Source organism: Trachymyrmex cornetzi, unplaced genomic scaffold, assembly GCF_001594075.2.
Source record: "Trachymyrmex cornetzi isolate Tcor2-1 unplaced genomic scaffold, Tcor1.1 scaffold1462, whole genome shotgun sequence".
In the NCBI taxonomy this organism is placed as follows: Eukaryota; Metazoa; Arthropoda; class Insecta; order Hymenoptera; family Formicidae; genus Trachymyrmex; species Trachymyrmex cornetzi.
Genome location: NW_017296051.1, coordinates 68,192 through 83,229, shown reverse-complemented (window position 1 = coordinate 83,229; position 15,038 = coordinate 68,192). Strand labels below are relative to the sequence as shown.

At 29.4% G+C, this 15,038-nt stretch overlaps 1 protein-coding gene across 1 annotated transcript in view; it reads right to left on the bottom strand.

The window, feature by feature from the left end:
* Positions 1-2,322: 2,322 nt before the first annotated feature.
* LOC108757547 (sodium/potassium-transporting ATPase subunit beta-2) overlaps positions 2,323-15,038 on the bottom strand; it is a 17,583-nt gene continuing 4,867 nt past the window's right edge. Inside the window, exons 2-6 of the mRNA XM_018502007.1 lie at positions 4,899-5,039; positions 4,212-4,331; positions 3,838-4,019; positions 3,380-3,659; positions 2,323-2,893 (exon numbers count right to left, since the gene is read on the bottom strand). Coding sequence (XP_018357509.1) covers positions 2,790-2,893; positions 3,380-3,659; positions 3,838-4,019; positions 4,212-4,331; positions 4,899-5,039 — 827 coding nt within the window. The 3' untranslated portion in view covers positions 2,323-2,789. The remainder of the gene's footprint in view (positions 2,894-3,379; positions 3,660-3,837; positions 4,020-4,211; positions 4,332-4,898; positions 5,040-15,038) is intronic.

Below are 15,038 nucleotides of genomic sequence, written 5' to 3'. Positions count from 1 at the left end.
AAAACGATGAGAAAGTTTGAGTAATCAATATATTGCGATATATTTCGCATTTTATTATATAAGATGTATTTATGTTAACGTAGGGTAAAAAATTCAATTCTATAGTTGATGTTATTATGTGCTATGTAATAAATATGACTTTTATAATTTTGAGAACTTTACTTTCCGATTAATTTTCGCAACATCAGATATATTAGTCGCAGTTCGATTCACGTTTTTCATGCTCGTGAGTATCATTTATCCTTATTTAATCTTAATAAAAGTATGAAAAATAATTCCAAAAGCGTTGCGAGTGTCAATCTGACCACGGCTATTATTTTCACTTATACAATTTAATAATAATTAAACAGCCTTTAATAAAGGAATGAATCAAAAAAGAATTTTTTAATTTTCTTTTGTTATTAATTAAAAATTGTGCTCAAATAATTACAATTTCTTACTTTATGTAATACATAAATTGTCCGTTGTATTGTATGGATTTCGAGAGAAAAAGCTAAAATTTATTAGCTGCCATTTCTTAAAAATATTTCCACGTATAGATTTAATCGCAAATAAATCGCAATTACATAATAAAAAACAAATTGATACCTATAAATATCTTAATATCGATTAAACTAGTATTTATACCTTTTGTCATTAAACCTACCATTAAGCATAAGTCATTTAATCATTACGCTGACCTAACATTTTCTTTGAGTCAAGCCATTATATTTATTTCTATATATTTCGAATCTATGAACACTATTTCTCTCCTTTTCTTTAAAGAAAAGAAAATTATCTTATTTCTAAAATAATTTTTACAACACATATAAACAATATTTTAAAGTCGAAATTTCATTAAAATTTAATTAAAGAAATAAAAATAAAAAATGGGGTATATCAAAATTTTTGCTTGTTTTAATTTATATTTTTATATTATATTTTATTATTGAAAATCTGTTTTTTATTATATGCAATATAGGCGTACGATATAGCTTCAATTTATTAAATTACATAAAAATGTTTTAAATCTGCATTTTATCAGATTTTTTAATATTTACACAGATACTACGATTAAATATTTTAAATATTATAGTGTTTGATATATATTTGCCAAATTTGTTTTAAATTCCTTATTTGTAAGAAATATTTATACGGTTACTATCTATTTCGCGATCCTTAATTTCTACTTCACAAAATTACTGACGCGTTCCAATAAGGTAAAAAATATAATATTACCTGAGAACGTATTAATTTCTATAGTGTCATTTGAATATTAAAAAAGTCTTCAAAGTTGCTCGCCTGATTATAAAAAAATCTATCCAGCTAATATTATATATATGTATATATGTATATATGTATATGAGTATATTAAATAATTCCAAATGAGATTCTTTTATATGCTATTATGTTGGTCGGTTTTTATACGTATATGTATAAATTGCGCTTATGAGCAAAGGAAGGCACGCATAAATAATTGTAATTCTTTAAGATTTAATTATTCTGCTCTTTCATTCGTTCTCAATTTTCAATTGCACAAAGGCGAAATAAATTCGCGCTTATGAGCAAATGAAGGCACACATCCCTGGCGAAAATTCTTTTAGAATTCTTTATATAATTTTTTAGAATTCCGTATCAGAATTTTTTAAAATTCCTGTACGATTTCGGAATTTTTTAGACAGTTTGTCAGATATTTTATACAAATTAAAATACGAGAAATATTGAAGAAATCTACATTTTTTTTGAAATATTTTATATATAATATGTGAATATTCTGAAATATTTTAAGATTTTTTTTATTCTATAATTTTGTTCTATAGTTAAAAATTTCTGAAAAAAATTTATAAAATCTAAAAAAATTTAAGGCATTTTTCAGAAATTTTTATAAACTTAAAATATGACAAGTTCTTAAACATATATTATGAGATATTTTTTAAATGGTGATAAAAATTTTTTCACCAGAGATAGAGAATTATAATTCTTTGAGATTCCATTGTTCCATTCTTTCATTTCTTTCCAATTTTCATTTACAAAGAGGCATATTAAATTCATAAAAAAATTTCTTTCATCTGCAAATATGCAGCCAATATCAACGAGAATAACGGCATTATAAAATAATATATTACAGACACAAATTGTAGTCAAAATTAGCAATACTAATATTTGGAATACTAACATTAATTTTTTCACGCAAGAAAGACAATTTTATGAACGTCACGAATGATAAAACTATTACATTCTTAGAATTCTTGGGAGATAAATAATTACTAATTTAATTGACAAACCTAAAATGACATATGACATGATCGTTTAATTATAAGAATAAAAAGTCTTTTACGCGTGTTAAATATACTCTCTAAAAATTCTTTTTAAATAAATTTATGATTATGAATAAATTATCGAAACATTAAATCTATAACACCAGATTTAATGTGAAAGGAAAAAGTTGATTAAAAAGTGATATTCTCAATAATAACCCTAATTCTTAATATTAATGTCCACCTTCTTAGTCGTTATTCTCGCTGATATATCTTCATTCGGCATATACATATGCAATTTCTCAAAATTTATTTTCATAATCCACCATTTAAAGTTTCGGGAATGTCTATTGTAAGAACTCCTTTGTTTTGTACTTAATTAATGTCATTCAGACAATCGGGGCGGCATGTCGTCAACTTCGAAAAAATATTTGCTCATATTTTTATTATTTGGAAGATGAAGGTGCCTAATGGCTATCTCTAATGTCTCGAAGACACTCGTGTTACTTTAAGAGACTTGCATAGGGTGCCGAAGGCTGTTTTTAGATTTCGTTAATCTATCATCAGCTCAAAATGGACCGCACCAATTTTATCGTTACGACTGTGCTTAATATTTTTTGCCCACGCTTTGCATTCGACGTTTATCAAAATTCCAGCTGAAAATGAAAGATAAATGTAATTTAGTTTATGCGTTTTTATTTTTTCATTACTCTATAAGTATACTATTTTTAGTATAATAATAATTGCTAAACTGCTGAAACAAAATAGCAGTGATCTTATCATAAATAAATAGAATAAAATGAATTAAACACTCTACAGGAGCAACTCGTTATTTTTAGTAGCACATACCATAAAAATTTATGACTTTCCTTCTGATTATTTTGAAATCAACAAAACTTTAAAGAAAATTTGAAAACGGATTTATATAAAGTGAATAATAGAGATGCAGCCATATATAATCTTCTTGCATTGTATGCTAGTAAAAACAATAATTTTGTTCTTAATTAATACGCAGTATAGTATTCAATTCATTTTGTTATTAATTTACTTCATTTTGTTCATTATAAAATGATAGTTATTTAATTTAAGCACTTCCCAATCGTTTCAGCATTATATTTACAATATGCACATATTGTACTTACTTCGTGGTCTGACAAAGTGCACTGCAACTAGTGGGCTCAGGTAACCTTCAGAATTTTCATAAGGATAAAAATAACCAGGGAAACCGCGCCGTGGCAAATAATTAATTGGTCCAATATTTTCCTGATCAGCAGGATTTTCACCTTCGCAGGATACCCAGATTGTATTGAGCTGTAAGGAATTATTCCCTTTCAGACTAGCGATGTGTTCTTTGAGATCAACTGGCATCTTTTCTGGTAAATATTCAGTATCGTTGTAAAAGTCTGGTCTCCAGCCATAAATCTGATAAACAAAAAGATACAAAAAATATTATATATTGATTTTCATCAAATGTATAATATTGATTTTAGTTGATATTGGTTATTGAAGATGTTTAAAAGTTAGTTGTTGACAATAATATTTGCCAATAAACATCTTGTTATACAAATTACCAGGTTATTCTATATTATGATGCACGTACTTTGTTTAGCTTAAGGAAAATGCAAGGAGCGGATTTATGGTAGTTATATCTGTTCTCCTTAGTGCAAGGATACCAATTTTTCACATCAACATCACAAACTTTTCCAGGTGGCGGCGGCTGATTATAATCGCATTTGTTAATGTTAGCGCCAAGACCAAGAACAGACCCAGGGGTTATATAATCTGAAATAGTATACGAAAATTATAATCGACAATTATATTTTGCAATTAAAAAATTAATTATAGAAATTAATTAGGAAAGAATAACGGAAGTATGTAGGTGTAAGATGATGGGCATTTATAATTCATTTAGGATAGAATTCGATATCCTATCCTGAATGATAGATGAATTTCTTATTTATTATGGATGATTACCTTTTAAGAAATTTTGTAGTGAATCAACCCAGTGTTTGAAGTTTTCGTTGTCGGTGCCTTTGTACCAAATCAAAGTACTCTCCACATTCTCTGTCGGTGGCATTGGTCTAAATCCCAATCCTGTATATATAAAGCATAATTTCGTTTCCTTTAAGAATTGCCACATATTCCCATATTTAAATTTTTATATTTTATACTTTTTATGCTAGTTTTATTATTTTATACTAAAAAATACAGACTACATAAATAATGTTCTATAAATAATTAAAAATAGTTACGACAGCTATTCAATATCTAAAAGAATAGAGAGATCTCTTAACCATTTATACATATCGATCTACTGTTAATAAAAGATAATACTTTTTTGAACCAGATATTTCTTATAAATTTTTGAATGTTAAAAACGATATTATAAATCAAATTTCACTAATGTATCATTCCAAAATAATTAATGCTAATCAAAATTTCAAGATAACGTTAACCTTTTTTATTAAAAAATTTCAAATATCGTAAAAAACCATTTTTTGTACATTAAATCTCAATTATTTTGGCAACCTGACATTATACATTGATGCAATTTAACTTGCGACATTGCGCGCGTTTTTACCATTTAAAAATTTATAAGAAATGCCTTATTTGGTTCAAAGTAATTAAAAAAAAATTTTTTTGTAAACTAGTGTAATTTACCTGGATTTGTTCCAATAATAGACCTTTCGAGTTGCCACCTCGGTATCCTTGGATCGAGTGTTTGAAAGAATCCCCAAAAACAAATGGCAACGAGCGCCGCCAGAACACCATAGAATATCAGGTAAAAAAGTCCAATTTTACCTATGTAGAATAAATATGAATAATTAGCAACGTATATATAAATTAAATTAAAATAATTAAATTATAAGGTAGGATAACTAAAACTGCATTCCGAACAGCATCGACTCTTTACTCGTTCACAAAAAATATCAAAAACTTCCATTGTAAGGCAACTTCAATCAACTTCCGATTAACTTAATCAGCGAATAATGCAATCGGCAGAATCACTTAAAACAAAATTCCTGTTTATATAATTTGTCGGCTTGATCTAATATTTTTGCATGTTAAACAACCAAAAATTAATAATTCTATGCATATTAACAAAATAGGTATTACTTGATGAGTCAATCACTGATTAAATTAATCGAAGTTTAGTGAAAGTCATCCTTATGAATCTTCGATATATATAAATATATGTGAAATATATATGAATTAGAAATATATATAAATATATGTGAAGTATTATTGTATTACGTTATATTTTAGTATGTACTTTCTCAAGTAAGTACTTTTCTAGGTATAAATGTTAAACAACAAGTATTAAATATATTTTCTTAAGGGATCATTTGAATTTTTAAGCACATATAGATAAACAATATCTCAAATATGTAATACAATAGCTTTAGTCAAAACATGCTGTGCGAAGTATTTGCAGTCGCATGTACAGAAAAGCTGATTCTCGTACGCAAGTACTTCCTATAATGTAGGTTAATTGTATTAACCGCGGATTCAATTCGTAGAGGAAGATCAAAGCGTCTGGTCAAACGGTGCAATTCAATTACGCGCTGACGCGTTTTACGACGTTGTTTTGTGGACATCTATCAAGTAGGGTTGCCCATGACAAAGCTGTATACACACATAAAGGAACACTATTGCATTCGATATTAAACGTAACACACTATTTTTTTAAGAATCAAAATATATGTATATTTATGCAATATATCTTAACATATACATAAAATAAAAACCATTAATTATTAATCGTAAATAACAACTGATATTTAAATTTGATATTTAAGCTTGATATTTATATAAACAGCTAAATATTTAAATCACAAATATAACCTATAGTCAGACTAATAAGAGTCAACGCGAGCGGAGATGCGTAATAATTTCTCAATAAAATAAATTTGTCAATCCATGTGATGTGGTGGAATCAACTTTATTCGAATGTTTCTTGAATGTTTCGATTCTCTTTAGAATCTTCATCAGTAATCATCTCACAACTATATTAGATTTCGCGAACATTCGATATAGAGTCACTCGCAGGTTACCAGAACTGTAGTGTTATCTATTCGAACGCTAAATCTCATCTTGAAACTTTGGATAGTATGTTAATATTACAGCAAATCATAAGTTACATAATTAGAAGCTGGTAACCTGCGAGTGACTCTATATCGAATGTTCGCGAAATTTAATATAGTTGTGAGATGATTGCTGATGAAGATTCCAAAGAGAATCGGAACATTCAAATAAAGTTGATTCCAACACATCACATGGATTGACAAATTTATTTTATTGAGAAATTATTACGCACCTTCGCTCGCGTTGACTCTTATTAGCCTGAATGTAGGTTATATTTATGATTTTAAGAAGTGAGAGTCTTATGTACACATATTTTATATATATTTTTTAAATATTCAAACTTATCTATAATATAAGCTTTTAAATAAAATAATTTATGCATTCCCGAGAGAAAATGTTTCATATGTAATTATATATAATTATATAAAAAATTGATGTATTTTGTAATGGTTGTCAAATATCTCCCTTCCGCTTTTTTTGTCTTTTGAATTTCGCGGCTATGTACAAAGCGCTACAGAGGTCGTATCTGGCAATACTATACACCATTTCAAAGGTCTTGACATAACCTACAAAACGACGCTATGCATGATTAGTTTGGATATTGCGTTCAACAGTTATAGACGTGTAAACATGGAGTTCACTAACGCCGAAATTCGCGCTATTTTAAAGTTTTCCTTCGTTAAAGGCAAATCCGCTAGAGAAACGTTCCGTGAGATTAATGGTGTTTTGGGGAATGGTACTCTATCACTTCGAACCGCGGAGGAATGGTTTCGACGATTCAGAGCCGGTGAAAACGAAACCATGGATAAGCCAGCCGGCGGAAGACCTGTGACGACGAATACCGATGAAATCATAGAAAACATCGAGTTAGACCGGCATGTGGCATCTCGTGACATCGCCCGGGAGATGGGAGTTAGTCACCAAACCATTTTAAACCATCTGCAGAAGGCTGGATACAAAAAAAAGCTTGATGTTTGGGTGCCGCATGATTTGACGCAAAAAAACCTTCTGGACCGAATCAACGCCTGCGATATGCTGCTGAAACGCAACGAACTCGACCCATTTTTGAAGCGGATGGTGACTGGCGACGAAAAATGGATCACATACGACAATATCAAGCGAAAACGGTCGTGGTCGAAGGCCGGTGAATCGTCCCAAACAGTGGCCAAGCCGGGATTGACGGCCAGGAAGGTTTTGCTGTGTGTTTGGTGGGATTGGAAGGGTATAATCCACTATGAGCTGCTCCCATATGGCCAGACGCTTAATTCTACCATCTACTGCGAACAACTGGACCGCTTGAAGCAGGCGATCGACCAGAAGCGTCCAGAATTGGCCAACAGGAGGGGTGTAGTGTTCCACCAGGACAACGCCAGACCACACACTTCGTTGATGACTCGTCAGAAGCTACGGGAGCTCGGATGGGAGGTTTTATCGCATCCACCATATAGCCCGGATATAGCGCCAAGTGATTACCACCTGTTCTTGTCCATGGCGAACGCCCTTGGTGGTGTAAAGTTGAACTCAATACAGGATTGTGAAAAGTGGCTGTCCGAGTTCTTCGCAAGTAAGGAGGGGGGCTTCTACGAGGGGGGTATTATGAAGTTGCCGTCTAGATGGAAACAGATTATCGAACAAAACGGCGCATATTTGAACTAAATCCGATCACTGTAACACTTTTTATAAAGCATTGAATAAAGAGCAAAAAAGCGGAAGGGAGATATTTGACAACCTTAGCTTAATTAGGTTTTTATTATGTTTATATATAAATATGACAATTTTAATTACATTTTTTTAATAAACTAATATACACTTATATATAAACAAAAAACTTACAATTTCGAATAAAATTGTAACTCTTTAAAACCGATTTATCAAACCATACCTCTGCATTTTTCAAGATATGAAAAAGGAAATACAAAGTTAATTTAATGTATTTTTTAAGAAAAAAGTATTTTGTACATACGAATTAAAAAACAATTTTACAAGAGAATGTTTCAAAAGTTTAATACTGTGCAACTTTATATCCTTTACATCCCTCATTTATCTTCTTTTTCTTTATCTATTTCAAATAAAGGATACAGATCGAATAAAATTTTAAAATAATTTTTTAAATTGTTTTTCAATTAGCCACTTCCTAGTAAACGCCAACTAACAGTAACATAACATTGATATTATGTTACTGTTGGTGTTTATTGGGTTTTCATCATTCATATGAGAAAACTATACATTTTTAAACACTTTATTTTTGATATTTCTTTTTAATATCTAGATTAAAATATCATTTTATATAGCTCAAAATATAGTAAAAAATCTATTTTTTTTAAAGAAAAGAATTGATATTTTGGTTATTTTTAAATATGTATATCCTTGAAACAAAATTGTTCCCGGAAAATAAGCTGCAAAGTATCGGTTAGTTTCTAATTATAGAAACTCGACTATTGAAAAGACGTCTTCGAGCTCTCTTCTAATGATAATAATGAAAAGTAAGAACTCAATGGTAGTCCATTTAATACTTCTTGACCTCGATTATAAAGCAAAACGTATTGCATTTATCTAAATGGACAAGGAAGCACATCTCTACACCTTTAGAAATCAAACATTTATAATTGTATTTTTTTGTCTATTCTTAACAAAGAACTCAATACTAATTTATAAGATTCAGAAGATTCAAAAAAAATAAGATAAATAAAATATTACGAAATTATGTTTTATATCTATTTAACTTTTACTCAGAAATACTAAATATTTGTTTTACATGACTATTAATTGTAACTTTCTTCATTTAATATTTTTGATTAAATAGAACAGTACAATCTCCTACAATGTAATTATGTTTTGCGAAATAAAACATCTTCCAAAATCTTTTTCAACGAAATAAAATTTTTTACAATTCAATCATGTTAAAATAAAATCAAACTTATTTAAGTAACTGACTTTATACTTCTCGAGAAGCTCATATTCCTTATCTTTAAAAAAGAAATGATTATGAAACAATTAGTCATAATCTGTATATTTTTTTTTAACATGGCCGGAGACACTACCGCGTCTCCTGATAACGATCTTTATGTTAAAATAACAGTCGTATAACGATGATCTTGTTTCGTTTTATTATGGTTGATTCGTAGTTCTCAGAAACTTGATAAGCAAAATCTTATTCAGTAATTTAGCTTACATTACCATAATGCAATATACGAGCCTCACGGAAATGTTGGACCAAATTACATGTTGCTTAAATTGCGATCAGTGAACAGAAAAAATTTCAGAAATATAAATTTTAATTGTGTTGCTATGGTCTGGAAAAGAAAAACAATTCATATATTTTTTGACGCATCGAATTCAAATTTGCGAAAATGTTATCTGGAGACACTGGTAGTGTCTCGGCGCTAAGCCAAGCGCAGCGACACTGCCGTGGCTACTTTACGCGAATCTGTCAAAATTTCCAGACGGTGATTATGGGATCTCAATAACGGCTGTCCCGATCGAGTTTAGCATATTACGCTTTTGAAAAAAAAAAAACGTTTTTACCATTTTTAATAAAAATTCGTATCTAGTAAGCCTGATATGATAGAAACTTTGAAAAGGCCTTAAGGCCCCTAAGTAGTCACCATAGCTATATTGAATCATGACGTCAAAAGCGAGAAATTAAAGACACGTTAATTTTTATTACGTGTCATTTATAAATAAAGACAATTTGGATAAAACAAAATAATGAGATTGTTTGCTTATCCCCCCTGACAGTCAGTAAGTAATCGTAAAAAGTGATAAAAGGCACGTGTAAGTGAAAATAAGCCACGCATGCACATTGAATAAAGGCACTTCATGTGCCTTTTATTACTTTTTACGGTTATTTACTGACTATCAGGGAAGATAAGTATAGTCTTCATCCATTTTTACAAATGTTTTAAATTTTAAAACAATCTCATTATTTTGTTTTATCCAAATTGTCTTTATTTATATAAATGACACGTAATCAAAATTAACGTTTCATTTCTCGCTTCTGACGTCACAATTCAATATGGTTATGATGACTACTCAGAAGCCTTAAATTAAAGTTTAAATAGTGTATTTAGAAATATGAACTTTTTACCGCAGACATCATCAAATCTTTAGCGCGTTTTATTTTAAAGATAAACATACATATGTGTATAGGATGATGTACGTTTATAGGCTTGGATTAAGCACAGCAAATCACAATTATTTTTTTTTCACACATTAAATCCTTAGTTAACATTTTTATTATATACAACAATTTACTCTGAGCTTAAATACAATTCTATGTCACTCTATTCACGTACGTTTACTCCTAAAATAAAGCGCTAAAAATTCGATAATGCCTACTATGATAAATTTAATATTTTTAAGATGCAATTAATATTTAAGCTTTACTTTGAGCAAGTTTTTCAAGTCTTTAAATATATCGAATTTTCGAATGATTAAAAATGATAAAAAATATATTTTTGCGGAATTTTAATAGCATTTTCTTTCAAAAACCTGACGCGATAGAACATTTTTGCTTGTGAATTCAGATATAACGCGTCAAAAATTATAAAAAACAACTTTTATTTTCCAAACTATAAATTTTTGTATCTTTATATTTAGCACTTATTTTTTCAAACTATTAAAAAAATTGTTCCTTTTATACAAAGAAAAATAAGAAGCAATTCTCTGAAGCTTTTTGCATTTGCATGAAAAAAGGAACAAATTATTTGTTATAGAAAAGAAGATAAGAAGTTTCCTGTTTCCTAAGTTAAGGAACAATGGTCGCTAAAGTCACTGGTTGTGCAATCGCAGGGAACAAAAGAAATACATGTCAACTTATTTTTAACGAAAGATTGCAAGACCTGACTCAACTTCAGCTGTTCGTTTCCTATAGTTTTGATAACAACTTCCACAATTCGGGTTGTCTCAGGTGATTGTAACTGGACGAAAGACAGCGGCACAGTCGCGTGGGTATACCCTTCGGAATGGCCCTAAGTTACGTAATGCTGTAATGTCGCCGTTTAAAGCCAATTGACCTCGTTATACACGTTTGCGCTAAAGGAAGTTTAACAATTGCCATTCAACCGGGCAAACCGTTGTATGCACCGCGAATCAAACACGCTCCATGCTTCCGTCTTTTTCTAGCATCGCTTCCATTTCCACCTTCCTCACTTATCGCGCTTTATAATGCTCCGGACATTAATATGGAGCTGCGTGAAAGATTCGAGTGGAAGATGATGTACACTTTGTACATTCTATCTCATAACAAATGTAAAATATTTTAACAAATCTACAGAAACCCCTCAAAGTTCCTTATCTCTTTTAGAAAATAGCACTTTAACGGTTTTTTTTTTCTAATGTCTTAGAACAAAAAATTTTAAATAGCAGACTCGAAGGAGGGTGAACAAAAGTATATAGGATTTTTTCGCTGTATGTCAAGGTTAATTGTATTTCAAGGATATATCTTGATATATGTATTTTTCGACGCGTGTGGCTATCGTGAAACTTCAACCGTACACAGAGGCTTCTGAGCCAATTAAACCAAAACAATCTTGTGAATTAATACACAGTGTTGGCGTGTGCATTTGAAAGTCTTCTCTTTATTGTAACAAGGAAATTGAACTGATTAGTCAGCTGCCGATGTTAGAAGAAGATAGATGTAACATAATCAGACTATTTATTACAGTTGATGAATATAATTAAAATTATTATACGAGGTGGTCCACTTAAATCGAACATCTTGAACATATTTCACTTATTTTTGATGATACAAAAAAATGTTTCAAACGAAAGTGCAACCGTCTCGAAGGGGACATATTTTGGTTATGTTATCTTTTTTCTAGGTGGAGGCGCCAAGAAGATATGAAGATCACCTCAACTTTTTTAAATGGAATTGTATGAATTTTTTTACACAATATGATTCCTCTAATTATTCTGCATATAACAGTATTAAGGTAGTAATATCAAAAAACCAATAGTTTACGAGATATTTTATACTTTATTCTGGCACATTAGGTCTGTTCGACTAGCTTACACTTTTTACACTTAGCATCTTTGCTTTCTCTCTTTTCAATACCAAATATATATCTATCTCATTTTAAATCTAAAAAAATGTAAAAAGTGTAAACAAGTCGAACAGACCAATTGACATAAAATGTTAAATAACTCGTAAACTATTAACTTTTTGATAATCGTTGTTTTAAAAAAATATGTATGCACACAAAATGGATAATTTTTTAAAGAAGCAACTATGTGTTTTTCTTTCCACCAACTGATCCATCTCATTATTCTGTTCATAAAAGTATTAAGGTACGTTTATCAAAAAGTTAATAGTTTACGAGTTATTTAACATTTTATGTCAACACGTGACATCAGAATAAAATGTAAAATATCTCGTTAACTATTGATTTTTTGATATTACCACCTTAATACTTTTGTATGTAGAATAATTAGAGGAATCATATTGTGTAAAAAAATCATACAATTCCATTTTAAAAAGTGGAGGTAACCTTCATATTTTTTTAGCGCTTCCACCTAAAAAAAAACCAACATAATCAAAATACGTCTCCCTCGAAACCCTTCCACTTTCATTTGAAATATTTTTTTATATCATCAAAAATAAGCGAGATATTTCAGATGGTCTATTTAAGTGGACCACCTTGTATAACAAGTCTTGGTAATAATTATTATTATATAATAAATTTATAATATAACTATATATAATTATATACTATATAATAATAAGTTTTGATTTTAGAATACTACTTTAAGCATCTTCGGCGATATTTCGAGCTTGACATATATTTAGAGCATTTTTCATGTTTGTGTACGTTTAATTCGTATTAAATTTATGTTTCTACGTTTTCCGTCTCTAAATGCTCACATTTTCGTATCAAGATAGACATTCTAGCTAATAAGTTATTTGAATTTTTTAAAAATTACCATCATTTAAGGATATCACGTTAAACTGTAAGAAGGACTCGTATATGTACTTTTACATAGGCGAGTGCGTAATAACCGTTAGGTCGCCATGGCGACAGCCGTAAACACACCCTGGGATATATAAAGACAGGGCAGTAACCACGTTCGGCGTGATCGACACGGCGCCGGTAGACTAATTAATTGAAGCTCACAAACAGTCTCTTTTATACACCCGACGTAATGAATGCCTCTGTATCTTCTCTAGACGCCCTAGCTATTTCGGAGAGAGCTTGTCATGTCTCAGGCATTTAATAATTGTGACCGTTTTTATCATTCGAGATAACAGCAATGTTGACCCTCATGATAGTATTTATTATCGATGGCCAGTTTGTATGACGTATCAATCAATTTATTAGCATTGAAAAGATATCATATATATACATACATTAATTTTTCATAAATTAAAAAAATTAATTTATTAATAATAATAATTCTATATTAATATTTAAGCTATAAAAAATCTAAATTGTTACAAATCCATGAATCTAAAAGTACATTTGTGTAACTATAATTAGATATTAATGATTACGTGATAGTGAAGACACCATCATATATATATATCTTGGGTCATTGACACTATCACGTGCTAAAAAACAAACATGCAGTAATTGCCGGTAAAATATACTGACATTAATCGTTAACATGCCGTCATGACACATCATGCAACAACGAACAGTGCACGTTGATACTTAATAGGTAGTGTACTATTAGTAAGCATGCTTTTTAGTTTTTTATTCTTTCAATATTTTATAAATTCAGACAATAAGAGAAAAAAATAATTACAGCTATTATGATATTTATCTATATTGCATTTCTATACGACCATATACGTCATTTGTGCCGTAGTTTATAAACTTCAACAAGTAGTTTCATTGAAGAAAGAATTTATATAGATACAAATCCGTTGCAAAAATTGCACGTCCCTGTGTATTTCCTTTTATTCATCAATAATGTCGTAACATGCCTGAAATGCATAGATAATATCGCCAATTTCAACATTGTTAAAATAATTAGAATTTGTAGTATATAGAAAATAACACAAACTCGTACAGAAAATTCATACAAAAATATCCTATCATTAGTTTACAAATCGAAGTATAATCTATATTGTATCATTAATATCTCTACTTAGGATATATTTCTAAATTATAAACATAAAAAGTTTTGAGAAGTCTATTAATCCAAGATCTTAAATCTGTGATTAGAGTAAAGTAAATAATTATTTTTTATATTTTATTATTGTAATTTTATATTTCTTTTATATATGTATAATTTATATAAATCACTTTACGTTATTACAAGTTATCTGAATAATTAATTTTACATCATCATGTCATTATAGAGTATTCTTGGAACATGAGATGTTGAGTAATTTTCCATAGTAGTTCTTTACGTATAAGAATTTTACATATATATTATCTCGCTCTCTTTTTTAGAATAATTCAAACGTTTTTTTTAAAATAATTTATATATACATAAAGTACTTTGTAGTTTATTTTAATTACTATACAATATATTCTAAAATATTTTCTACATTCGTACTAATTCTTAATTTACGTATATTTTTCACCGGATTTTTTAATTATATTAATTATCATTAAAATGCCAAACTAATGACATTTCTGATCTAAAATCAATTCTGGAATTTAAAAATTCTAGGGTATGTGAAGTTAGCACCCCAACTATAGTACTCAGGAGTTCTGAATAGAGTTCCCGTTTCTTTTTGACGAGACAAAGAGTTCTATATAATTTATA